Below are 25308 nucleotides of genomic sequence, written 5' to 3'. Positions count from 1 at the left end.
AGAGATAAGACTGTGCAGTTAGAAGGATCAAAACACCGTGTTATTGAAAGTAGCAGGTACCACATCCCCACTGAAACACAAAAAGCTTCAATTCACATATAGCTGAAATGCAAATAAAAAGCTTTTATGAAGAGCCTTAGATCAATAACAGTGACCAACTAACCAGTGTGAAACTCCTAGCCCCTGCTAGATCTGGCTGAAAGAGCAATTCAGGTCAATTTAATCAATGTTTCTGACAAAAAAAGTGGTCATTCTGAGAAGCCATTCTCACAGTTTACTAATTCTAGCAAAACTAAATTAGAGAAAATTAAATTGGACGGGATTGTCCTAGGTTACAATGTAAAATGTGCCCAAAGTATGTATTCTATCACCATCTACATGAAATGTTGAAACTAAGTTGTGCACTGTTTCCCTTGCCCCCTGCCTCCGGACTATCTTCTGTTAATGGCCCATCAATGCCCTGCTGCATAACTCATAGGTAACTCCCTCCAGGAGCGATCTCTGTTTAATCAATCAAGGCAATCAAGGACCCATTACAAAACTGATAAAATGATATCAGTCCATTGTGAGATGCTCCACCCGGGGGAGGAGCCAAGCATTCCCACCTGGATATAATCTGGGATTTGGGACAGCACAAGCAGCCTTACCCACTGGATTCCCAGAGGACAAGAGCTACCAGACCTTTCTGCAGGAACACTGCTTCAACAAGACCACTTCATCTGGACTGATGAAGTTTCAAGTTGTATTCTGACTCTGTCAGTGATCTTTTGTACCATTGCATGTGCTTTATTTTATTTCACTTTTTTTCCCTCTCCTATTAAATTGTTTTTTTCGGACTTAGAGTCTCTTGCTGGTTTTGCCTTCAAGCCAGCACAGGGATGGAATGGCCTATGTTTCTAAAACTCACTTATATCCCATTAGGTTCATCCCCTGAAGCACCAGTTTTCAAAGCTGTTTGATGGATTGTTTAATGCAAAATTATCAAAGGTGACCTAACATTAATAACAGGAGATGTTTGCACCCCATCTCAGCCTCCTCCTCACCTTGTCCACGTGTGGGTGCCAGTACTCATCGTGTGTTGTCTTGGCTCCCGTGCTGTTCATCCTGGAGAAGAACGTCGGCTTGGTCAGGTACATGGCAGAAGAGCTGATCCCAAACACCTGAGCAATCCTCTGCTGAATCCTGTGCCTCACATCCCTGCAGAGAACACACACAGCACACAGCGCTCAGCCTGCCTCCTGCTGCTTCTGTGCTCCTCAGCCACTCACTGCTTCTTCCTCAGCTGAGAAACACGGGCAACACACACATGTATGTTATTAGCCTTGAGAAAAGAAAGGGGGGCAGATTTTACATGTGAAATATCAAAAGCATTAAATGCAGTCAGGTGGATTTTCAGGGATATATATATGGCTGCATGAACTGAGGTTTCAAGCTGAGAGCTACATAGTGATGGAGTTTGGAAAAATGACACAAGGAAAGAACCAGCAGGTCCTTCCTCTCATCCTGTAGGAGGCTGATCTTGCTGTCTGCTTTTCCCAAGGAGCAGGATGCAGGAAAGGCTCCCAGAAAGCGTGAAATGCAATTACTCATTTTGTGAATTGAGAGCTTTGAACAAGCCAGCTCAAGAATTCATAGGCACAAACAGCAGAGCAGCTGATTCCCTGGGCCCTGCATCAGCCAGGAATAAATCCACCCCCAAGCAGTCAGGCCACAGTCTTGACATAACTAAATCTCCAGCAGTTGTCCTGCTCTGCAAGGAGTCCTCCCTCTTCTTTCAGCCTGATTCATTTTCCACTTCTAAAAGCCTTCTGTTAAGGTTTGCTGTCTGGTGTTTATAAGGCTCTGTTAAAGCTTCACTCCTCTTGCAGGCTGATGTGTGATGGCTTTGGCCAGAATGTGTTTTACAAACCAAACAAGATGCAAAGCCCTACTCAATAAGCCAAATACAGCACGCAGCTGGTTTGAAAAGTAGAATAAAGTCACTTTTTAGCCTAGAAAAACTCTTCTGTACAGTCTGTTTTCTGCTGGCCAGGCCACTTCAGTATTTATCAATATAATTTATCAATATTTTCATTCCATTCCCTGCCCTGCTGTTCCAAACACAGCCTACTGGCAGAATACTTAAGGACAAAAACACTGTCCTTCATGTGTAAACCGACAAGAGAAGCCAAATTTCATCTCAGAAGGTGCAATCAAGAAAGGAATGAATGGGAGAGCCACACTGTCCCCTCAGCCCCTCTGACCCAGAAGCAGCAGGAGCCTCCCTTCCCTCTCTGCTCCTGACCCGGGGGCTCTTCAAAACTCTTGGGAGAGTTCTGGTGGATTATGGCTACAAAGAAAATTACAGAGAAAATACCTCTTCGCGCTGGAGAAGATAAACACTTGTTTTCATAAGCACAGCAACTCTTGTCTCATTCAGACTGCTGAGGTGTGCCCTGGCTCTGAGCAGATGCAATAACAGAGCTCTGCACGTGCAATAAATGCCCAGGAGCAGCACCCAGCCAACAGCACCAGTACCAAATGAATGCTCCCCCCACACCTGTCAGCAGCAGTCCTTGTCCACTTGCACTGGAAAATGCCAAAATGCTCACACCAGACTCAGGGAAAGGCAGAGCAGAACTCCCTGAAAGGAGCCCGTGACCACCAGGTTGTGTAAAAACAGAATCTGGTTTTGGAGTTAGGGTGATGAGGAAGAAAATAAAAAAAAGGCCAGTGAAGCAGCTGGAAGTGCAAGGAACACACAACTCGAGAGGAAGGAAGTTCACTGGCTTGCAAAGCTGCCAGCTTAATGCAGCAGCAGCACAGAGAGCTGAAAGTGCCACTGAGAAGTTTCTGTGAGACACAGGCTCTGCCAGACCGACACAAAAAAAAGCAGTTAGGAGCCACTGTAAAGTGTGACTCAATCCTGGTGACAGGAACACTCAAAGCTCAATCCCACACAACATCCTGATTATTCCACTTGTCAGCACTGTCTCAAGGAGCTGACAAAGCAAAGGCCTCCTGCAGCCAGAGAGCTTTAACAGCAATCACACACAGAACAGACACAGGCAGAAAGCAAACTCCCAGCTCCTCCTCCGCCTCTGCCCTCAGAAGCTGTAAGATTTTGGCAATAAATCTTTGTTTGTGCTCTTTTCTGCTCAACTCACCCCTTCTACAAAGCATCCTGATTAAAGGTCTCCCTTCTGGATAAACATTTCATTTATTATGTGGAACAAGAGGGATTACTGTAATGTGCTTGGCAGATGGTGGTTAAAGTATCAGCCTAGAAACCATAATTGAGTCTGAAGCAATGTAATTTTGACAGAGACGGTTTAGAAATCAGCCCCCTGGCTCAGGATGCCTTCTCAGATTCGTTATTGTTGCAATCAGTAATACTCAGACATGAAATACACTCAGTTATCTCTCTCAAGAGTGTATTTTTAAAGTGACCTTGGTAGGTAAGGGAAAGTAACGAAGATAAATGCTCCCAGAAATAGCATAAAATCATTCATTAAGGCCATAAAGTACTACAGTCCATGTTAAAGCACTGCCATTAATAGGAGCAGAAGCATTTAATCATATACTTTGTATTAGCTTCGTATCCAGCAGACTGAAACATCCCTATACTGGTATGAAATCCCAATGGAATATTGACATTCCCTAGCAGCTGTCTCATCTTGCAGCATACAGTTATAAAATCATTGAAAAATTGAATGCTTCTGTTCATGTGAAACAGAAATCATACATTTTCTTTATGCAAAGCTCAATAATAATCAAGGAATCATCTAATTTTTGCAATATTGGGATCAGAAGTAAAAACATTTTAAAGAAGTTCACCTCTGAAGACAATGACATGTAAAACCAGCAGTGAAAGAGAAATAAGCCTAAAGTGATTAATATTTTAGGATTATATTAATTAATTACTATTTTAATAAAACTAATAAACCCATTTGGCTACTTAACATTCCTTCCACCACTAGAGGGAGGTCAGATTCCCTCACACAGGCAAGGGAAAAAAAGACAAAAAAAAAAAAAAAAAAAGAGTTAAAATGTTCAAATCAGGGCCATTTTAAATTCTGCGAAACCAAATGAAATGCATAACCAAAGAATTACTGTGTCTAGTCAACAAAGAATGCTTGTTCCTAAACTTTGGCCACACACCTTCCCAGCCACATGGAACTCGTTAGGTTTGTTGTGTTTGTTCAGTGCATGAGCAGGGCTGCAGGAGAGCTGAGAGCATCAGGAGCCAGAGCTGTTCCATTACAGAATTATTTCATCCTCTGCCTGCTTCTCCAGCCACAACATGACCCATCTGAAATCCTTCCACTTCCTGCTTTCCCATTTTTTAATCCTACACGCTGCCTCAAAAAAAAAAAAAAAAAAAAAAACACCAACCCAAATTCCTGATGTAATCATCTCCCAGAACTGCATCTATCATCTCACATAACCCCTTGGATAAGGTGTGAAAGAGCAGGTAATGAGGAAGGATTTTCTATCCCAGCTCACGTGTTCCAGTAAATCCTCAGAGAGCTCAGAGGAGCTCTCTCCTGGCTGCCAGGGAGGGAAATGTGTGGTGCTGCCATCACCCTGAGGACATTCACACCATAAAACTCTCCAGATGTGGCTGATGCAGCTCAGACGTCATCCATCAGTCACCAAAAAGTCATTTTAGTTCTCTTCCTCAAGCCATCTTAATTCTCAGAGACTTATAATTTATTATTAATTGTTTCTTATTATTCCGAGCTGCAAAATCCAGTGTATGAATGCAAAGGGCAATCCCCTCCCAGGCTGCTCAAAACCACAACTATAAAATGTTCTGGTTTGTGGTTCATTGAGCAGTTATTGAAAATCTTTACCGGTATAATGCAAAATCCTCTTCTGTGAAGATGTCTTGAATTTTGTCCCCAAAGTACCTGAAAAATTAAACAAACAGTCTAAAAGAGGAGTTGCTGAATCAGACTGAGCAACAACACACCTCACCCCCACCTGTGCTTTACACCCACAATCAGAAAGTGAGAACACAGCACAAAAAAAAAACCTTACAAATGCTTTTGAGCATGATGTCAAAAGCAATGCTAAAAAAACCAAATGTTAAAAGATTAAAGGATTGAAATGCTGCAACTGGATAGCATTCCTCAGGCATTAAAAAAATCCCCTCCCACATCGTGAAATAAGCACATGGATTCACGTTTTCAAGGGTTCAGGCTATTTGATTTCTTCCACTGTTTAGAAAGAAACTATAACTGTGAAAAAAATACCAGAGCAAGAACATAAAATTAAAGATAATGGCAGTTTTCAAAGTACCCAGTTCAACAAAAGATCCATTTTCATGCCAGGAAATGTCTTTAAGTGGTCATGGAAACTGGTGAATCAAGCCAACTTCTATAACTTCTCATCACTAACCCCAGCCTCATTTTACCTGTACAGATTAACAAAATGCTTCCCCAGGGAAAGAGCTCCGGAGTGCAAGTCCAAAATTGATGCCTGGAAAAGGAAACAAAGAAGGAAAAATGAGCACGAAAAGGTTTTGCATTATTTAACTATGACCTTTAATAACTGTCCCAAGTTGCCTCTCACTTCCCACAGCCTCCCAAGTAAAAGCAGTTTCCAGCCTTTGGGTCCACAATAGAACATTGATTTTCCAACTACAAACCTCCCTCAATCCCTGCAGAGGTGCAGAGATTATTAAGGTACTATGAAAAAAAGCACAGGACTGTTATTCCTGAGATTCAGATCTGACAGGGAATTGCCAGAGCCTCCCCTAAAGGGTTTGGGGTAAATCCTTCTGCTCCAGGATCCCTCCTTGAAGACATTTCCCTTCCACACAAAGATGACTCATTTTCCAGTATTTGTGATGTGCTCAAGTAGCAGCACTAATATTTATCTTGCCCTGCATTTGTTATTAAAATTTCTCCTTCACCATGGGACCGTGTATACTTCTCATATTTAATACAGACATTAAAAAGTCTGTTTAAAAGTACAATTAGAATTCCAAGGCTTACTAGAGCCAAGCTTTCTTTTCCTCAGTTTCTAAGCTGCTGGAAAAGAAAACCACATGGTGAAAAGTTTTTTTTTCACATAGGAAAAATCAATCAATTTCTTCATCCAATTCAAGCCAAACTCTTCTGCAGAGCTCCCAACAAGTTGCAGAGATTAGTATTCAGATTTACCAGAAGACAGAGCTACCCCTCAGGATTCTAAAATGTTCCTCTAAATTTAATAAACTACACTTTCGTATGTCCCTTGCTGTCCACAAAATACATGTTTGTTCTGCATCAGTTCAAAAGCGTTTAAAAATATAACTAATAGAAGTCTTTTTGTCTTTTACACTGGAAATACCAAAGAGCCACAGTTAATGAACCTGACTGGCAGTGAAGTACTGACATCTCTGATGTACAATATCTGGCACTCATCTTGGAACTTGGCATTGTTTTGATGCACCACAGACCATTCACATTATTCTAACAAAATCCCAGCAGCAACAGCACTGGTGACACAGGAACACACTCAGAACAGTCCCTTGGAAAATCTCTGCAGCCTGAATTGCTCTGAGCTCCAGAGCTGAACGAGGGGAACCCCACTAACAACTCCTATTACAAGAGAGAATAACAACTTCTTAAAAATAAACCTACACAAATAAGCTTATTTATCCCTTGAAAAATACATCAAGTCAGGAGTTACTCGAGTGGACACAGCACAAGCTTTTCAGATCTGCCCTTGCCACTGCTCTCCAAAAGCTCCGGAGGAATTAAGGAAACCATCTCCCACTCAGCCCTGAGGATGGCAGATCCCCTGTGCACTACCAGGAGGCTCAGCAGGAGGAACTCTGCAGCCTGCAGGAGATGTGTCAGACAGCACAGGGATTCTGCACAGGAAAGGCAGCATTTGGAGCTGCAGCAGCATTCTGAGGACTTCAGGCCTTGGCTGGGAGGGCTGAAAGCAGAACAAGGGATAAGTCTGCAGAGGCACTGGGCTGGAGGGCCCACAGCAGAACCCCTTGTTTGGCATCACGGTTTGTTTGCTTCTCCCAGTGACTAAACAATTTAATTTTCCCCTGCAAAGGGAGAGGTCTTGCTAGTTCTGCTGGAAGGCAGGACACACTGCAGCTGACTGGCTCACCAAGGGATTTCTCTCCTGAGACTTTGAAATAAATACAAATAGGTGTGATGGCAAATGAGCTGTCTCATTTACAGAGGCTTGCTGTGATGGCAGCACCGACAAGACCTGAGTGAATGAGTCAGGACTGAAGTGTTCATACAGTAGGGCTGATGTGCAGAAAAACAATCAGGGAGGGAAGAATTACAAAATCACAGAAAGGAAATATCATTATCTACACAAAGAAGAAAAAAACTGAGGCAAACATCAAGAACACTACTGCAATTCCCATTCTGTGAATAAGGAACAGAGTATAAAATGACTTTACAGAGGCAGATGTACAAGGGAAAGCAGCTTGCTGGGGGAGAAAATATTCCTGTTTGGAGTATTTCTTCTGCTGGAAGTTAGACCAGAAGATTACCATGGCCCTTCTAGCTTCACTCTGTGTGTGTCTGCATAAATAAATATAAACTCAGGAAAAGTTACAAAGGAAGGTAAAAAAGCATGACAACAGGGATGTGACCCCTGGGAGGTTTCAATAATTCGGATGTTTGTTAAGACTTTCTCAACATAAAAAGATGGAATGGGGAACAAGTTTTGGTGCTATGCTTCAGTACTCCAGGGAAGGGCAGCAAACAAAGGGAGGAGAGAATTGACAAAGTCACAAACTGCAAGTTTAGACCTTTAAATTAATAAATTATATCTAGATACACAGACACAAATCCACTTCTGAGAATTCAAAATCCATCAACTATGACAGGCAAAAAAACCCAAAACCCCAGACATAATGCTTACAAAGGGGTTAAGAGGAAACCCCAGGCAATGAAAATGCAGTCTGAATCCCAATAGAAACATGCAGAAGTTTTATTTTGAATAGCAAAGAGAACAAAGTGGCTAAAGTAAGAATTAAAAATATTTAAACAGCAACAGGAATTTTGAGGTATTTTAAAGGAAAAAAACAGTCTTACAGCAGACATGATTGGATAGAATTACTAAATACCCTAAAGCCAAAGAAATTTAAAGCAACAAGCCAGACCTCCTGCAAGTGGCTGGAAGCTTGGGAGCACACATAGCTGGGCAGAGTAATTGAAATATTCTTTATGCTCTGTGGGTAAGAGACTGGAAAAGATGAAAGGCTCAAACTAAGACAGTTTCATCTAAAGCCCATCAGCACACACCCAGCAGGATCCAGTGGGATCTGAGAGCCAGGACAGCACTGCCAGGAAGAGATTTACACCATGACACCGGGAACATGGGCTGGCACACGGGGAAAAGGAAAAAGGCAGGGCAGGAGAAAGGTATAAAATAAACTGGGTAAGGAGAGTGTGCTTCAAGGCTTCTCCTGAACATGATTCTTCCCTGTGAGTTGGTGAGGCCCTGGCACAGGGTGCCCAGAGCAGCTGCGGCTGCCCCTGGATCCCTGGAGGTGCCCAAGGCCGGGCTGGGCAGGGCTTGGAGCAGCCTGGCACAGTGGAAGGTGTCCCTGCCACGGCAGGGGTGGCACTGGGTGAGCTTCAAGGTCCCTCCCAACCCAAACCATCCTATTACAATTTCCCAGAAACACCGGTCAGCTCTTGTTTCTAACATCTTTCAGTTTTTATCCATTATTTTGGTGAAGTGCTCAATACAACATTACACTTCCTTCTTGAACCTTTCCCTAAGGATTAAGAGCACACATTATCTACAGATAATGAGGAGGCTTGTCTCAGAGCCCAGACCTCTCCACAGACATCAGATTTTTAACAGATTTCTTTTATTGCAGCAAGAGAGAATCATCTTCCCCTCTCCCTCATCTTCCTTCCCCTAAAGAAAAAACAAACAAAAAAAACCACCCCAAAAAACAAAAAAACCATCACAGTGAAGCTCCCAAAACACCAGAGATGATGGATTTGTAATTGTCTGTCACTCTGGCTTCTTGTCCAACTAAGCCAGCTCAGGACCCCTGCCCAGCTCAGGGCTTTGGGCAGCAAGTTTACCTCCCCGTCTCATCTCTTCCCACCTTTCTCTGCCTCAGTTTCCCCAGTTCCTGACCCCCAGCTGGACAATTGCTTTCTGTGGATCTCCAAATCCAAGCTCTGTGTGTCCAACCTTGCCATCCTAATCCCTCTTTGTGGGAGTGCAATGAAAAATCCCACGTGGGTCCCAAAGCAGAGGGAAGCAAAGCCAGGTGACAGCCCCAGCAGCCCAACAGGCAGAGCAGTCCAGGGAAAGTGGCAAATTATGCAGGCACAGAACTGAAAAACAAGCCAGGGGATCCCAACAGAATGGAACACAGAATGTTAAATCTTTTAAACACATTGAGATGGGCAGCACTGCTTAAATTTCTCAGTTTGTACTTTTTGCAGATCTTGCTCAGCTGTCACAAGGACAATAAATTCTTATTTTTTTTCCTCCACTGAAACCCTTCTTCTTTTTTTGCTAATATATGCCCTAATTCAGCAGAGGCCTAAAGAAGTAGCTGTGTTTAGAAATACTCAATAAACAGTTCCTGTTCACATATAAAAACATTCTGAGAACAAAGATGGGGGAAAGAAATGAAAATAAATGTACTTGTTAAAGAAAAGTGGGATTCTTTCAATTTAAAGAATATTATTCCAAGGTCTACTTAAGACATTACAAGATTTTTTTTTGGCACTACACAAAACCAATCTTCACATGATGCTGTGAACCACTGTAAATTACTTTCAGAAGACAAACTTTTGCAGATCTGCTACAGCAACTGTTTCCAGATGAAGACAAAATCAGTTTGAGAGAGATGACTGAAATAATTAAATATAAGGAAATGGTAACCGCATTGCAGAAGTCAGGAGTTACACTGCTAGCAGAGGTATTAATGGAAAATAACTTTCCAAACCGCTTTTTCTTCCAAGTCTGAACAGAAGGAAAAAAAAAAATCTTCAACTCCTCACCTCAGCCCCAAAAAATGCATTTATAATCTTGCTTTGGCAGTAAAAGAATGTAGAAAATAACAGGACACTGCTCACCCCTCCATCAGATCCTCCCAAGGACAGTCCCCTCTCTGCTATTCTGCAGGCAAAACAATAATCTCAGATGAGAACTGAAGTCTGATTACTTTGTCCTTTAATGTCCTTATTTACAGCATGTAACTCCTCAGAGAGAGTGGTATTTGATGCATCAGGTATAACCCAAGTGAGTTAATAGCAGCTCCCATTTATTTGGAACTGAACCTTCCAGGCTGTCATGAAAATAAAGTATCTGTGTTGCAGAACATTTCTGAGTTTGCAGCTCCCGTCCACAAATCCCAAAAATATCCCAAAAACATCCCCCAAACAATCCCTTCCCAGAGGACTACAGGGTCAGCAGTGATTACCCAGACAGAGACACAGCTGCAAGAAGGCTTACATTGTTTTGTTCTGCTTTTAAAGGCTAAATGGAGGCCAAGTGAAAATCCTTTTAAACTTATTTAATTCATTTTCCATTCTTTCTGTGAAGTGCTCATGGCCCTCAGAGCCAGGCAGATTCTGCGTGAAAGAACTGCCCTCGCTACAGTAAAAATGGAAAATGGCTTTAGTAACAAAAATTTCATGTTTTAGTCAGTCTAACCCATCCTGCTCACGCATCCTACACACCTCAGATTGGCACAATGTCATTAAAATCAGTACTTCTGAAAGTTAGAACTAAAAGGAAAATTACCTACGAATTCTTTCAGCTTCTTCCCTTGTGATTACAGCATCTGTCACACCTCTTCCACACTTCCTAGGAGTGCAACCTGGAACAGAAAGAGGAAAAGAACCCATTGAAACCACTTCAACCACCTGAAGGGCAGGTTTTAAAATGAGACTTTGCAAAAAAAGCCTCTCTTGAAGTCACTCTTGAAGCACACACTTGGATATAAAAGATTTTAAAAGTCTCCTAAAATTTACTGCTAAGAAGTCTAACACTAAACTTTAAAAGCTCCTGGGAATAACAAGTCAGCAGCAAGGAGTTCCAGGTGAAGAATACATGAAAGTTCTTGTAAGTCTGCTTGACAACAATCTTCAGGCAAGAAGAAGAAATCAAATCAGTTCTGAGCCACCAGGGACCTTGGGATGTTACATTTGGCACTTTTCTGAGGAAAATCCATTTACAGATGTAAAGCCCCAGGAGAGATAGGCCAAGTGTGTTTTCTGACACTTGCCAACACACTTAGTGCTCCTGAGTGTCACTTCAAGAATTATTTATTTATCAGAACACAAAATTGCTGGAAAGAAATCAATCAATTCACCCATGGAAGACAAAAGCATCTCATAACATCATCAGGCTGACAGGAGAAGTTTTGCCAGGAATTTTGTAGGAATTTCCTGTTACTGGATATACCCCAGCTATGTCTCAGGTGGGCTGCAGGGAAAGCTGACGTTCAAGTAGAGAAGAGCTGGGGAGGAGTAAATCCAAGGAGAAATTCCATACTCCAGGACAAACCTGGCTATTGAGAGCTTCCTTTCCACAACATTCTGCAAAGATTTCTGATTTCAGATGAGATTTGTTCCTTTTCCAGCTGCAAATATCAGCACAGCTCTTACCCTTTTGGAAAGGCCAGCACTGGAGAGTGCAGGCTTGGCAAAACTCCAGAGTTACCTCAGACAATTGTTAAATGTCTGAGGCCTCTGACAGAGAACTGGCAGAGAGTACTGGAAGCTTTCAGGAGGTGTACTGAAAGCAACAGCATAAGCTTTCCCAAATGGAGAAAAAAACTCCAACAAACAGAAGAATGTAGTCAAGCATAAAGTCAGTCAGGTACCAAGAGTGCAGCACAAACACTGGGTGAATGCTGAGGAAAAGTCAGAACAGCCTGAAAACTATTTCAGCAGTAAGAAAAGTGTCCTCTGTCTCAGAGACCATGGCACGTGTGAGCAAGGAAGTGTGCAAGGCATACCTGGAGAATCTCAGGAGAAATTCAGATTAGGACTGCAAGTACCTGGTAGCTTCCACAAACTTGTGCCCAGTAGACACAAACCCATCCTTTTATCTGATACGGCACCATCAGCTTTGGCTATCAGGTAAATCAAGTTAAAGGAGGAGCATACCAAAACATGTAAAAACACAAGTTCTGCCATTGGGCCCTGCTCCCATTCAGCACAAAAACCAGAATGTAACACTAAGGATCAAGTGCCCAAACTGCAGCTGTATGTCCTACTTCATGGCATTAGCCAAGAACCACTCACTGCCGAGACAGAGAGAATTCATAGGAGAAAAAAAGCTCTGTTAAGATTTTCCCCTAAAGTACAGTTCAGTTGGAAAGGACTCTGGAGATCATCTCATTCCACCCCCTGCCCTGGGCAGGGAATAATCCCTCTCCAAGCCAGGCAAAGATTTACAGCTGCCATCCCCAGAGCTGTCTGAGTTAGACCTTCCTCTGTTTCCACATCCCCTGGCCTTGCCTCTGGAAAAGCACCTTAACTCTGTCTCCTGGGCAGTGACCACGGTGCTTTGTGCACTGACACAAAATGTCAACACACAGCAGCAGTAAGATTTCACCACAGTGGCCACGGTAGGTTTAAGCAGTTACCTGTGTCTCAGGAGAGCAGAAATGGCCAAGATCTGCACACAGAGTTTAGAATGCAGGTGAGACTGTGCTCACATAACACCCCACCTTCTGCAAATATAGTAAGTTAACTGCGTGGCCTCTGAAAAATAGCAGATTTTATTTGGTATGAAGCATGTTTACAGGCAGTGCTATGGAAACAAATCCTGCTCTGACACCAGCTACTTGAAACAAACTGGAAGCTCAGTCGCACCAAGTTCAGCTGGAAACAGGTGCATAAATAAAAAGTTCATTTTAGCTGTGGAAACTTCCCAGCTGAGCATCAGACACCGAGCGGCGACAGGAATGTGCCCCCTCCTGCCACAGAGCCTGCAGCTGTGGGTGCCAAACCAGGCTAAGGACTGAGAATGAAGAGCTATTGAGTGACAGAAACCTATTTCCCAAGTGCTAAAGCTGCCGAGCTGATCCATAATCCACATTTTCTGCCTCGCTGCCTCCCACACAAACCTCCTCCGCAGCTCATCACCACCCTCACGTGGGGAAAAGCCCAGGCAGAGCTCTTATCACAGCCCGGCGTTAATTAACCAATTAACAGCTGCTCACGCGCTGATCCTCGGAAAGCAAGGTCACAACACCTGCTAAAAACCCAAATAAATCACGGAACTCGAGCGGCAGCACCGAGCAAACACCTAATTAGAGAGGTGAGACCTCACCCTGCAGTGAGCACTTGCTGCTGCTTCCCCATGGCACCCCCAAAAATAAAGAACACGTTCACTCCTGTTCCTGGACAGATGAGCTTCAAGTTCCTGCTTTCCTTACAGTGAAAAGAATAGAATGAAAAAGAAGGACTAGAAAGAAAACAATGAAAAGGATAACTGGAGAGATGGCCCAGACCACAAGTCCACAGCTCAAAAAAATCGCTCTTGCAAACCAGGGAAGGGAAAAGTAAGGTTTTGTTGGTTTGGAGGGGATTCTTTTGGTAAGCAAACACTTCAATAGTGGAATCCAGAGACTTTTAGCCCCAGTTCAATCATAATCAAATCACCAGGTGCAGTTTTCTCTGGCCTTGCACTATGCAAATAGAGTCAGCAGCAGTTTCCCCTTATAGTAACTATGAAAAGTTAAAGCAGATCATGTGTTCTCACACGTCCTGTCAAAAAAACCCAAACCAATTACCTTACCAAGACAGTTTTTCTGTTGGTAGCTTCCTGACATCAGTTTTCTCAGCCTAAATATCATTTGGGATGAATCCTCAAAAAAAAAAAAAAAAAAAAAAAAAAAAGAAGATGCGAAGATGCTCCAGTAGGAGCACTGAGGAAAAACTATGTGACCCCAGACTCCACACAAACTTCTCTTTTGTGTTACAAGTCTTTTTGACCAACAGCACCAGCTGAAGAACACAGGGGGCTGCAATTTGCCAAATGCTTTTTATCAGAACTGGCACAGAAGAAAGCTAAAAATAACAGAATCACAGAAGAGCCCAGGTGGGAAAAGACCTCCAAAGATCATCTGGGTCAGCTTTTTGTGGTCCAGAGAGCCTGGATGAGGTTATCTAGCACACCTGGAAACCCTCAGTCACAGCGTCTGCACAGCATCCCTGAGGAGGTTGTTCCAGTGACTGAGTGTTCTCTGTGTAATTGTTTTTTTTAGTCAACATGAAACCTTGCCTAATGCAACCTGTACCCACTGTGCCTCTTCTTCTCTGTGCAGCTCCTTGCAAAGGCAGAGCTCCTGTCCTCTGTAGCTTCCCTTCAAGCACTGGAATACTGAGATGTGTTCTCCCTGAGCCTTCTCCAGAGAAAGGAGACCCAGCACCTGAGATTTTCCTTACAGGAGTGGTTCTCCAGCCCTTTGATCACCTTTTTTCTTCCTCAGCTCACAGCAGCTTCTTCCAGCCTGCAGCTTTATGTCAGTGTTTTCTCAGCCACATCACGAAGCAGATACAACCACCAATTTGCCTAAAACTAATTCAGAAGGTTGTTTTTTTTTTGGATTCAACAGCTTATCAGTCAACACACAGCCAGACACACTGACACAAACCAAGAGCAGAGCTGCTCTCTGGCAGCTGTACCAACTAAAAACGCTCATCACAACACACTTTGCAAAACTGAAAGAGAACATCAGCACTGCTCATCCATGGAAGCTGCAAGTCAGACTCTTACTACTCATTGTTAAAATCTTCCACACCTCTTGAAGAACCAACCTCAGCACTTCAAAGAAATAAGTGCCAGGGGGGACAGATACCAATTTGACAGAAAACAGGCTCAGCTGAAAAGACACAAAGACAGAAAAGTGCTTTGCAGGCGGCCCCCAAAGCTACTGGCAGACACACATCTCAGACAAGAGTGTCAAAAGCTGGCACTTGTGCAGTCACCACACGCTGGTGGCACAGACAGTGATGTCCTGAATCAGAAGCCCATCATCATCAGAAGATGGTACGGTTCCACTCCATAGCCTGTATGGTACTGCCCAGCAGCAAACTCGCTCACAAACCTCCTACAGGAATCAGGAGAGTATGAAAGAAACTAGAAACAGACTAACCAAAAGGTCTATCTCACAGAGCACTTGCAGTTTCCGAAGAGAGCGTGGGAATGACAGGAAAACCTCTCAGAATCAACCTCTGGGCTGGCTCGAGGGGCACGAACCTTTGGGGCTTTAGGCAAGAGACAGCGAGCAGGAGTTTGCTGGAAACACGGGAGTTTGCAGCCCAAGTTTGGTGCCCAGGGAGCAGCCAGGCTGGCCCTGCCCTCTGAGCACGGCCATGCGCTCCGGACAGCCCTGCCCGCTTACCTGCAAATCGTTTGTGGCTGTCGTAGTCCTCCGAGCAGGGGATCTCGATGAACTTGTCCCGCAGGTTGTCGCTGCGATGTGCCAGCACCTCGGTGACCCCATCTGCAGGGATTTCACCCTCGGGGATCCCATCCTGGGTGGGGAGGCGGCTCCAGACCACGAGGCCGCCGCCGGCCGCGGCGGAGAGGAGGAGGAGGATGGCTGGCTTCAGCCACCTTCCCCGGGGATCCTGCTGCAACCTGCCCTTCCTGGAGCTGCGGAGGGAGCACAGAAAGGGCCCCGTGAGCGAGGGACAGTGCGAGCGGGGAGAGAGCCCCGGCCTGGAGCACAACACCCACGTTACGAACACAAACACCCGCGGGTCCCTCCCGCTCCCCGGCCCGGCGCTGCCCGACCGCCTCCCCACCGGGGCTCCCCCGAGAGCCACAGCGCCGCCGGGCCTGGGCACCGCCACCCCCGGGACAGCGGCCAGGAGGTGACGGTCAGGGCGCCGCGCTGGTACCTGCTGTGCCGGCGGCCGCCGCGGCCCGGCCCCGGCCCGGCGCTATCGGGGCCGCGGGGCAGCGCCCGCCGCTGCGGAGCCATCGCGCCTCCTCCGCCTCGAGCGACGCGCTCGGTGCGCCTCGCCCTGGCCTGCCGGCCTGCCTGCTCAGGGAACGCGCTGGGCCGCCGAGAGGGAGCGGGAGGATCCAGCGCAGAGCCGGGAGCGGCGGAGGAGCGGCACCGGCACAGGGGGACAGCGGGAAAACGGGACACCTGGACGGCAGGGCGCGGGCGGACGGCGCCGGGACAGCGGGGCAGGGACAGCGGGCCGCGGCCGGGCGAGGTGTGCCGGCACTCGCGCCGGGAGGCCAAAGCAATCGAGGCCAGAGCATGCGGCGGCGCCTGGTGCACCTGGACCTGAAGGGCGCCGCGCCCCGCGCGCAGTACCTGGAGCAGGTGAGGGGTGACCCTGAGGGAGGTGAGGGATGTGACTGGGGCAGGGGAGGGGTGTCCCTGTTGTAGGTGAGGGACGTATCTGGCACAAGTACGGGATGTATTGGGCTCAGGGGAGGGGCGTACCTGGTATGGGTGAAGGATGTCCCTGGCGTAGGTGAGGGGTGTATTGGGCTCAGGTGTGGGATGTCCCTAGCACAGGTGAAGGATTTATTGCGCTCAGGTGGTGCAGGTGATGGATGTGCCTGGTGCAGGTGACAGGAGCACAGGGTGGTGGCACTGCCTACAGCCCAGCTGCATCCTCACTGTCCCCTCTCTCCTTCCCGCAGGTGCTGCCGCTGCTCCACTCCCTGGGTGCCACCGGGCTGCTGCTGGAGTATGAGGACACCTTCCCGTACACGGGGCCGCTGGAGCTGCTGCAGGCACCCCACGCCTACAGGTACCGTCATGTACCCCACAGGCAGCTCTGAGTGCCCCGGGCAGTGCCCAGCGGGCACTGACTGTCGCTGTCCCGCAGCCCCGCGGAGCTCCGGGCGCTGCTGAGCCAGGTGCGGGCACAGGGCTTCGATGTGGTGCCGCTGGTGCAGAGCTTCGGGCACATGGAGGTGAGCTGGGGGTGCTGAGCCAGCAGTGGCCGGGGGGATCTCGGGGTGCAGTAAGAAGAGCATTGCCAGCAAGGTAGGGAGTGATCCTGCCCCTCTGCTCAGCCCTGGTGACATCCGGAGCGCTGTGTCCAGTTCTGCGCAGAAACTGATGGCCAGGAAGTTCTACCTGAACGTGAGGAAGAACTTCTTCCCTGTGCAGGGACCAAGCCCTGAACAGGTTGTCCAGAGAGGAGTGTGTGGAGTCTTCCCTACTGGGGATATTCCAGAGCCCTCTGGACACAACCCTGTGCTCTGGGATGGCCCTGCTGGAGCAGGGGGGTGCGACCAGATGAGCCACTGTGCTCCCTTCCAGCCTGACCCATTCTGTGATTCTCTGCTGGGAAATTTGCAAGTCCCGGTGCTCTGGTTCTGCAGCTCTGCCAGCTGCAGGATTTGACACCAGGGTCACACTGCAGTGACGTCCTCGTTTCCTTCACACACCCTGTGAGGTGCTTCATGGTCAGACCCCCCCAGCAGCAGCTGTGCCCCCAGCCTGTCCCTGGGACTTAGTCAAGCCAAACCCCGGGTTTAGCAGGACACTTGCCTCCAGAGCCTTGGGGACAGGAGGACACTGCTGTCCCCTGGTGTGGTGGCTGCCGCTGAGCTCCCCTTTCCCTTGCAGTTTGTGCTGAAGCACAGGGAGTTTGCTCATCTGCGGGAGGTGAAGGCGCTGCCCAACGCCCTGAACCCGCACAAGGAGGAGTCACTGGCGCTGGTCAAAGCCATGATTGACCAGGTCATGGCCCTGCACGAGGACTTACAGTGGTTTCACATCGGATGTGATGAGGTGGGACTTCTCTTCAGCTGGGAATGTTTCTTCTCTTTTGAGGAATGATAGCAAGGGCTGAGGCTTCTGCATTTCACTGCTGCCCAGGCCATGTTTGGGTGGGATTCTGGGGACAGAAAACACCACTTGAGCCAGTGTAGGAAAGTCTTTTTGACAAGAAATGATTCCAGTAGCACAGGTTGTCATTGCCATAGATACAAGCGTACTGAAAGCAGCTTCCTAAATCTAACAGCATTTGGGTTTAGGTCAAGTGAGTATTTGAAGTGAGATATAATTAGAGCTGTTCTTTAAGAATCCTGTAAGATTGGTGTGAGATGTTGGCTCATTGTTCTGGTCAAGGTACTCAAAGCAAAACCCTTCTGTGGTTGGAAGTGTTGGGTTTTTTTTACCTTGGTAATTTGTCTCCTTGAGAAGGAGAAAACTCAAGCTTCTCTTTCTCATAGTTTCTTAAAACCATCCTGATGGCACACAGATCCCTGGAATTCATTCTTATGAATTCCAAAGTATAAGAAAGAACTCTTTCTTATACAAGAAGTCAGGATGATTTGCTTGGTGTTTCAGGTCTACTACCTTGGCGAAGGAGAGGAGTCAAAGCAGTGGCTGCAGCAGCAAGACAACACTCCAGAGAAGCTGTGTTTATCCCACATAAAAGCAGTTGCCACTTGTTTGGCCTCCTCCTACCCCATGGTGACACCCATCGTGTGGGACGACATGCTCAGGGGCATGAGTGAGGAAACACTGGCAGGTGTGTGACTAGCCATGGGGTGAGGCAGGTTCACACAGGCAGATAAAACAGATTGGTTGGCAGCTGAGTGTGAGGAAAACAACAAATCTGGCAAGAGCTGAGGTGTGTTGAATCTAAATCTCTGTGCCTCTCAGCACGTTCTAATGTTCGTTGCTGCCCTTTGCAGCACCTGATCCCAAGTGGTGCAAACTCCCACGGAGAAGCTACCCTGTGAGCGTCTTTGTGATCACGGTGCACATCGTGAGCACTTTGATGCTGAATTGTGGGCTAGCTCCAAGGTCTTGACATCACAAGTCTTGTTTGTGGAAAAATATCAGACTACTGCTCAAATTTGAGTAGTCTGAGCACAGATGGAGTTCCAGTATTTTCAGAACCACCTTACATGGCTGCTGTAAGCAGATTTAGATGGTACTGGGAAGAACTGTGCAGCTCATCCAGCAGTGATTGACCTGCTCAAGGCTGTGATAGTGGTAAATCATCCCCAAAAATGCAGGTGAGACCCGTGGAGTTACTGTACAAGAACAGTACAGCATGTAGTGCCCTCTAAGTGCACTCTACTGCCACAATAACGGAATAAACAAATTAAAATGTCATGCGTTAAAATGCTGAATTTCTGCACAGTTTACTGCAGTTTCTCTAGGGGTCGGTTTCACATGTTTAAAACTAGCTGAGGAGTTGGTGATAAGAGGAGTTAAAGCTGAATTTGTATTTTTACTTGTACTTGAAAAGCTACATTCTGTGCAAACACAGCCCAGGCACTCTGTAAGTGAAAGGCTGAATGTTACATTTGAATTTAGCTGGATCTGGTGTGTAGAGCTTGTGGCTCTGCCAGTGGAATCCAGCTGCTACACAGAGAGAGGCAAGGAGCTAAGAATGAGGTGGGCTTGGGACAAATGGGATCTCTGAGAAATTGTCACTGCTCCTCCATAGTAATGGTTTCACAGTGCCTGAGGACAGAGTCCCTGGGCATGGGCCAAGTCCTGGCCAGGCTGAAAATGCCCAGGGACACTTCAGCTGTAAGTGACAAGCTGTAGTTATAGTCACATGCTGCTGCCCCAGTAACCTGTACTGAGTTCTCATTTAACCAGCTCTTTTCCATGACTTAGAAGAGCTCTGTTCCTTTCAGAGTCTGGGGTCCCACAGCTGGTGCAGCCGATGATCTGGGACTATGCAGCAGATATCAACGTGGAGGGCAAAGGTTTGTAGTTTTCTGCTGAGCTGTTTAGAAGCAAAATTCTATCATTAAAACCTACCTTAGATGGACACCAAAATATTCTGGTTTTGTTGAATTGTTTTTTATTGCTTTAATAGCATAAAGACAGCCCTTGTTTGATTTCACATCATAGTTGCTGTTACTTATTTTCTTTTTCTGTTTGTTTTCCCTATGAATTACTTGCATTGTAGGCTGCCTAATTATTTTCAGCCGAGCTATGGAATCACTGATAGGAGATTCAGAGGTTTTCCACAAGCACTGTTACATTGATTCTCCTTGCATTAGCACCAGTAGGAGCACGTAACTGTATTGAACGGCTCTGCAAAGTAAGCTTCAGGGCTTGATAAATCTATAGAACTCAGAGGGAAGCTCCTAAAGGCTCCAGTCAGGCATCTAACATTCATGCAAATATGTCTTTGTTGCAAGAACAATCAGCTGTTAGATGCTGTGCATGCTTGTTACAATCTCACACCTCTTAGCATGGTAGCAGTACAAGAGAGTGGACTAACACATGAAAATAGGAGGACAGCCACTCAAAAGTGCTCAGAGAGGGCATCAAATCCCCCATCCTTGCCGATGCTCCAAGGCTGATAGGAAAAGGCTCAAAGGCTCAGCAGCCTGTTGGATCTGGAGCTGTGTTCCCCTTCACTGCAGCATTGCAGTCGGGGCTGAAACTGGAGAAAGCTCATGTTGTGCATGTTCCTTTGTGTCTCACTGCAGTGCAGCTCATAGAGAAGTACCGCAGGTGTGGCTTCTCCAAGGTGTGGTTTGCAAGTGCCTTCAAGGGAGCCACGGGAGCCAATCAGTCTCTGACACTGATTGGGCACCACCTCAGGAACCAGCTGGAGTGGCTGCAGGTGGCCAGCAGGAGCCCCGCTGATGCCCTCGAAGGCATTGCGCTGACCGGCTGGCAGAGGTGAGGAACGGCCTCTTGTGTGATTCCAAGGGTCACAGATAAATAAATTTCCACCCAAAAGCCCCCTAAGAGGTACAGGGAAGCTGGGGATTTAGAAGGGAACTTTGCAACCCTGCAGTTCTTCCTGTCTGTCACTGCTGGGCCTCACCCCCAGACTGTGAAGGGTGGATTTGAGAGTTGTAGTTAGCTGTGCAGCACTGACCACAGGAAGGATAGCTTTGGGGACACCACCAGCAGCAGATTGGGTTGGAAGGCTTGAATGGATTTTGTGCCACCTTGAACTGCTCGTAGGCAATAGCAGTTCATGCATGGTGTGTCTGTCTGAATGTCGGATGGGAACTCAAACACAATACAATCGCGTAAGAGATGAGAATTTGTTAATGTGATGAAGGAGTAAAATATTTTTATGCAGTCAGGAGCTCTTGGGGAATACCAGAGAGCTAATGTTCAATTTCTGACCCCAATTTGCCTTGAGAACAGAATTTGATTTTTATCCGTTCTTACTTGTAAAACAGGAATACTTCACATTTCGGAGATAAGTGATTTCTTCCTTGAGACAGAAACTGATGTTTCTAAAGCTCTTGGAATTTTAGCAATTGAAATATTAAAACTTCCCACTTGTTTAGTATGCTCTAACAGTAAAATGTGTAATTAATGGACATTTTCCTACATAGGTATGATCACTTCTCTGTTTTGTGTGAGCTTCTCCCTGTGGCAATTCCATCACTGGCCGTGTGTCTGCAGGCACTAAGGAATGGTACAATGACAATTTTATCCTCTCTCAGATAATGCCTAGCACAGCAGTGAAGTGACCTTGCCCAAAGATTGATACAGGCTTGTTATATTTTGAGGTGGTTTGCTGAATTGATCATAGCCTGAATTATAAACAATAAATTACAATTTGCAGTAGGGGAGCAGAGAAGGCTCTTGCCCTAAGTATTTAAAAATAGCCGTTGCATTCTCTTCATTTAGTTTGGTCTAACACACAAATGGTCAAAAACTTCATGCTTATATAAAAAAAATAAATTTAAGATACAGAATTGCTTTTCAAACTGATTTGAAACAATAGTGATATATAAATGAGACTAAATCTAATTTAGTTTAGATTGAGAATATGCTCACGTGTAAAAGTTGTTTTAACTAATTGTTTTTCTTAAAATGGATCTAGGAAGGACACTGGTAAAATACTTCCTGTAGTTTCTGCTTTCTTTACAGACACTTGCCAACAGAATTCTTCTTATTTTCAAAATAAACACTGAGTTTTTAATTAAGGCACTAGAAATATGCAGCACCCTGAACAGAAAGCTCAGAGTTAGGGAAGTGCTCACCTTGCACAAGACATCTGTGTGAAAGGCAATGAGCTCCTCCTCCCATCCACAAGTGTTTTTTCCTTCTTTTATTTCCATTTTACCTTTTAAAAAATTCTTCACCAAAGGGGAACTACTAAGCCAAGGCAGAATACTCCAGAAAACCCCTCTTGTATGAACATTTTGGTTCCTTAGGCTCCTTTACTCATTTCCACTGTCTTCTGTCAGGTGGCTATTCTGAAAAGGTTAAAGAAAATGTGGAAAAGCTCCTGGGAATGTCTAACCTGGAAACTGATACTTACATGAGGTAAAATTCCAGCTGCAGAATTCAGGTGCTTCTCCTTGTGTGGTAAGTTCAGAAACTAACAGATCCTCTTTGGACAGCACAAGTCTGGGGACCTTTCCTGGGAGCAATATCCTCACACTTGTGACAGAAGTTAGTTTCTACCTCAAGTCATCAGTGGATGAACTTCTTGAAAGGAACAGGTAATGAGGCTTCTGGTGATTCTCTCCCTGCCTTCAGGAGTGTTGGAGCTGTATCATCTCAAAATGGGGCACAGCTCTACAAAAGTGATTTAGATATCAAGCTCTGCATTTCAGGTGTCACTGACACCTCAGCAGAACATAATATTTAGATCCAAATTTAAAATATTTTAGCAAAGTTCTTAAATACTGTATGCTGCCTTATTTGAAGCATCTAGTTCTTTCCTTCATTACATTTTAGTGCTATTTAAAGTTAAAATGAAAATTTTGAATGGTGCAGTTACAAAAGAAAGAAGCTGAAAGAAATGAAACTTTTACTGCAGCAGATAATCATCTGATCACTTCCACAAACTAATTCCAAAGATCTGTAGACTGAAATAAACTTACTCCTTAAGCATCATCTTTGTGCAGGAGTTCAGCTAAAGCCTTCCCCACCTCCCTGGCAGTGACAAACAGATGTTGCTGCTGTTTCATCACTGCTCCCACCAACGTCCATTTTCAGGTATGTCACAGGCTGGTTCAGCCCCTACCACAGGAAAAGGAAGATTATTCATCCTATCATAATGCACCACTTCCAGCCAGATGCAGTCAGGTAACACCACTTGCTTTGCATTACAGGGGGAATAAAGTCTGATATATTCTGGGCACTCTGGTACAGAGAATTGTGAGCCCTTACCTCTTTCCATATTTATCTCAGAAACATCAGTGGGAATCAGACAAAGTATCCATAATACATTTTTATACAACTTGTCTGGGTTGGAACTAGAGGATCTTCAAAGTCTCCTTGCAACCCATTCTAAGATTCTAATTTTCATTGCCTTCTGTTGAATGAATTCTTTGAGATCAAGTATGAAATTGGTCTCCAAAAGCCTCTCCCTTGTGACTCCTGTACAGCCCTGCTGCACCTTAAGCTGTGGTGTAGGAGCTCACCCTGGGCCAGACTCCAGGCAGGGCTTGGAATAAAACTAAAGCCAGGCCCTTCCCCCTGCTCCATGTCACCATGGGCTTTTCAGAACTTGTCCTAAACGTTTTGCCAATTCAAGATAAAAGGTTCATTTATACTTCTATGTTTTTCTGTGATAAGGTGAATATCCAATCTCATCTACTCTTTCTGATAAAACCCAGAATTAAATTCCCAACAAGTCTCACAGTGGGTTTCAGTTACACTTAAAATGTGGATTTTGAGCTTACACTTTGGTACTTTAAAAGTCTTTGCATGAGGAAAGTGCCAAGATTAGTGGAACTTAAAAGAGAAACAGCATCAAGCTTTTGCCATCTGAAGAAAATCAAGTCCTTTGGGCTCTTGTAATAGATGCTTCTTTTCCTGTAAAGTGGTTTTAAGAACAATACTCCCTTCCAAAGGCCAGGAAACCAACCTTCCCCTGAGGCAGTGCTCACCTGGAAATGTCATTGTTTTCTTCCTTCTCCTTTCTGCTCAGTCTCCTCTGCAAGTGGAATGCTGTGGTGCAAGACCTCCAAGCAGCCATGGAGCAAGTTTTCCACAGGTGTGCTATAGAGGAATGGATGGAGGAGAATGTCCACCCCAGCCTACAGAAGCTGCAGCAAGTGGTGGATGATTTAGATGAAGCAATAAAAGCACTAAATTAGGGGCATTTCAATTAATCTGACTCATTCCCTGGGAAAACATGGCTAGTGAAAATCAGCAGCTAGTCCTTCAGCTGGAGTTTGTCATCTTGAATTGAAGCATTAACTGTGCTTAAACAAAAGTGACCTGAAGGCATGAAGGAATTTATTAACATAAAACACTTCAACTCAATTTTCCTGCCTTAACACATGCTGAGCTTTAATTCACCTGCCTGTAAGTCAGGTTTGCTCCCCTGGCAGAACAGAATGCAGGAGTGAGTCACAGCTCCCTCCACAAGGCAGGAAAAAAACCCAGTTTCTTCCAAATTCAGGATTTGTAGCAACAGACTTACCTAACAAAGACCTGGGACAGTTCTACCCTAATATTTAGGATACTTCAAACCTGTTTGGGTCATCATGTTCTGTACCATAACTCCTTCACCTGTGCTCTGAGTTGTGTCCCACTGTTCCATCATGGCCAAGGGGGAGCTCCTGAGGCAGTGACACCTGGGCTTGGAGGGAAACCTGCCTCAACACCCTGGGCTGCTTCACTTGCTGCCAGAGCACCACCTAAGGCATCTGTTTACCTGTGTAAAACCTGCAACTGCAGCCTGCACTTTGCAGGTTTGTCCCAATTTGAGTCGTGACTAAAGCTACTAAATATAAGGGAAAAATGCTGGTTTATTCTGCTTTAATGTCATAATGTATAGAAATATATTTTGGGGACTTTGGTGGAAAATTGAGAGAATCACCAAAATGGAAATAATTCAGAAGTATGGGAGTCGAGTATGTTACTCCAGCATGAATATTCAAAATATTTACTTTTGTGCTTCATTTATTCCTTTCTTTCAACTTTTTTGGAAGCACCAGTATTGAAATTTTCTTGGAACAAATCTTGACATCCAGAAAGTAAAACTACAGCATAAGACAAGCTTCAGATGACTCAATGAGAGTCTCAGTAACTAGGTCCACACGCAGATCTTTATCTAAAAACAACCAATTGCTACATATACCTGTCACATAGCTTGAACTAAAGATCTTGATTTATTTTACTTAAATAAAACCTTTGATACTCAAAGTGTTTGTGGAAGGGTGCTGCTTTTTTGTGTGTGTAGCATGTTAGTTTGGTTTAAAGGAGGGAAAATTAAAATATTCACCAGTAAGAGTTGGATCTATCCGTTATCTTATATGGAATTAAAAGCTGGACTGCTGCAAGAGTATCAGTAGGGTCACTTCTAAGCAGTTATTTGTGCTTCTATTCTGTCCTCTCCCTCCTTAACTCCTTCAGTAGATCTGTTCCCAGGAATAATTTAGACAGCCATTAATATTTTAATAATTTTAATTAAA

General features: G+C 45.3%; 2 protein-coding genes across 4 annotated transcripts in view; one reads left to right on the top strand and one right to left on the bottom strand.

Moving 5' to 3' along the window:
- Positions 1-15931, bottom strand: part of OGFOD3 (2-oxoglutarate and iron dependent oxygenase domain containing 3) — a 49994-nt gene extending 34063 nt beyond the window's left edge. For all 3 annotated transcript variants that reach the window (XR_005703555.2, XM_040082002.2, XM_040082003.2), the window contains exons 1-7: positions 15849-15931; positions 15347-15600; positions 10729-10804; positions 10059-10101; positions 5399-5463; positions 4836-4892; positions 1044-1197 (exon numbers count right to left, since the gene is read on the bottom strand). Coding sequence is in view for 2 of the 3 variants with exons in the window: in XM_040082002.2 (XP_039937936.1) it covers positions 1044-1197; positions 4836-4892; positions 5399-5463; positions 10059-10101; positions 10729-10804; positions 15347-15600; positions 15849-15931 (732 nt within the window). In the remaining variant the exon portion in view is untranslated. The remainder of the gene's footprint in view (positions 1-1043; positions 1198-4835; positions 4893-5398; positions 5464-10058; positions 10102-10728; positions 10805-15346; positions 15601-15848) is intronic.
- On the top strand, positions 15855-24535 carry HEXD (hexosaminidase D). Its single transcript, XM_040081998.2, has 12 exons — positions 15855-16285; positions 16612-16721; positions 16800-16887; positions 17549-17713; positions 18275-18458; positions 19585-19656; positions 20392-20587; positions 21262-21344; positions 22123-22201; positions 22279-22380; positions 22880-22969; positions 23817-24535. The coding sequence occupies exons 1-12, from the start codon at positions 16220-16222 to the stop codon at positions 23983-23985; spliced, it is 1404 nt and encodes a 467-aa protein (XP_039937932.1). The 5' UTR covers positions 15855-16219; the 3' UTR covers positions 23986-24535.
- The last annotated feature ends 773 nt before the right edge of the window (positions 24536-25308 follow it).

The sequence above is a fragment of the Hirundo rustica genome, chromosome 18 (genome assembly GCF_015227805.2).
Source record: "Hirundo rustica isolate bHirRus1 chromosome 18, bHirRus1.pri.v3, whole genome shotgun sequence".
Classification (NCBI taxonomy): domain Eukaryota; kingdom Metazoa; phylum Chordata; class Aves; order Passeriformes; family Hirundinidae; genus Hirundo; species Hirundo rustica.
The sequence above is the reverse complement of the archived record's forward strand: the minus strand, read 5'-3'. Positions and strand labels throughout refer to the sequence as shown.

Bases quoted from the DNA above. Each gene is read 5' to 3' on its own strand.
- HEXD (XM_040081998.2), top strand. From the start codon at position 16,220: ATGCGGCGGCGCCTGGTGCACCTGGACCTGAAGGGCGCCGCGCCCCGC. The intron at 16,286-16,611 runs GTGAGGGGTGAC...TCCTTCCCGCAG, and splicing joins GCGCGCAGTACCTGGAGCAG to GTGCTGCCGCTGCTCCACTC. The intron at 21,345-22,122 runs GTACAATGACAA...GTCTTCTGTCAG, and splicing joins TCTGCAGGCACTAAGGAATG to GTGGCTATTCTGAAAAGGTT.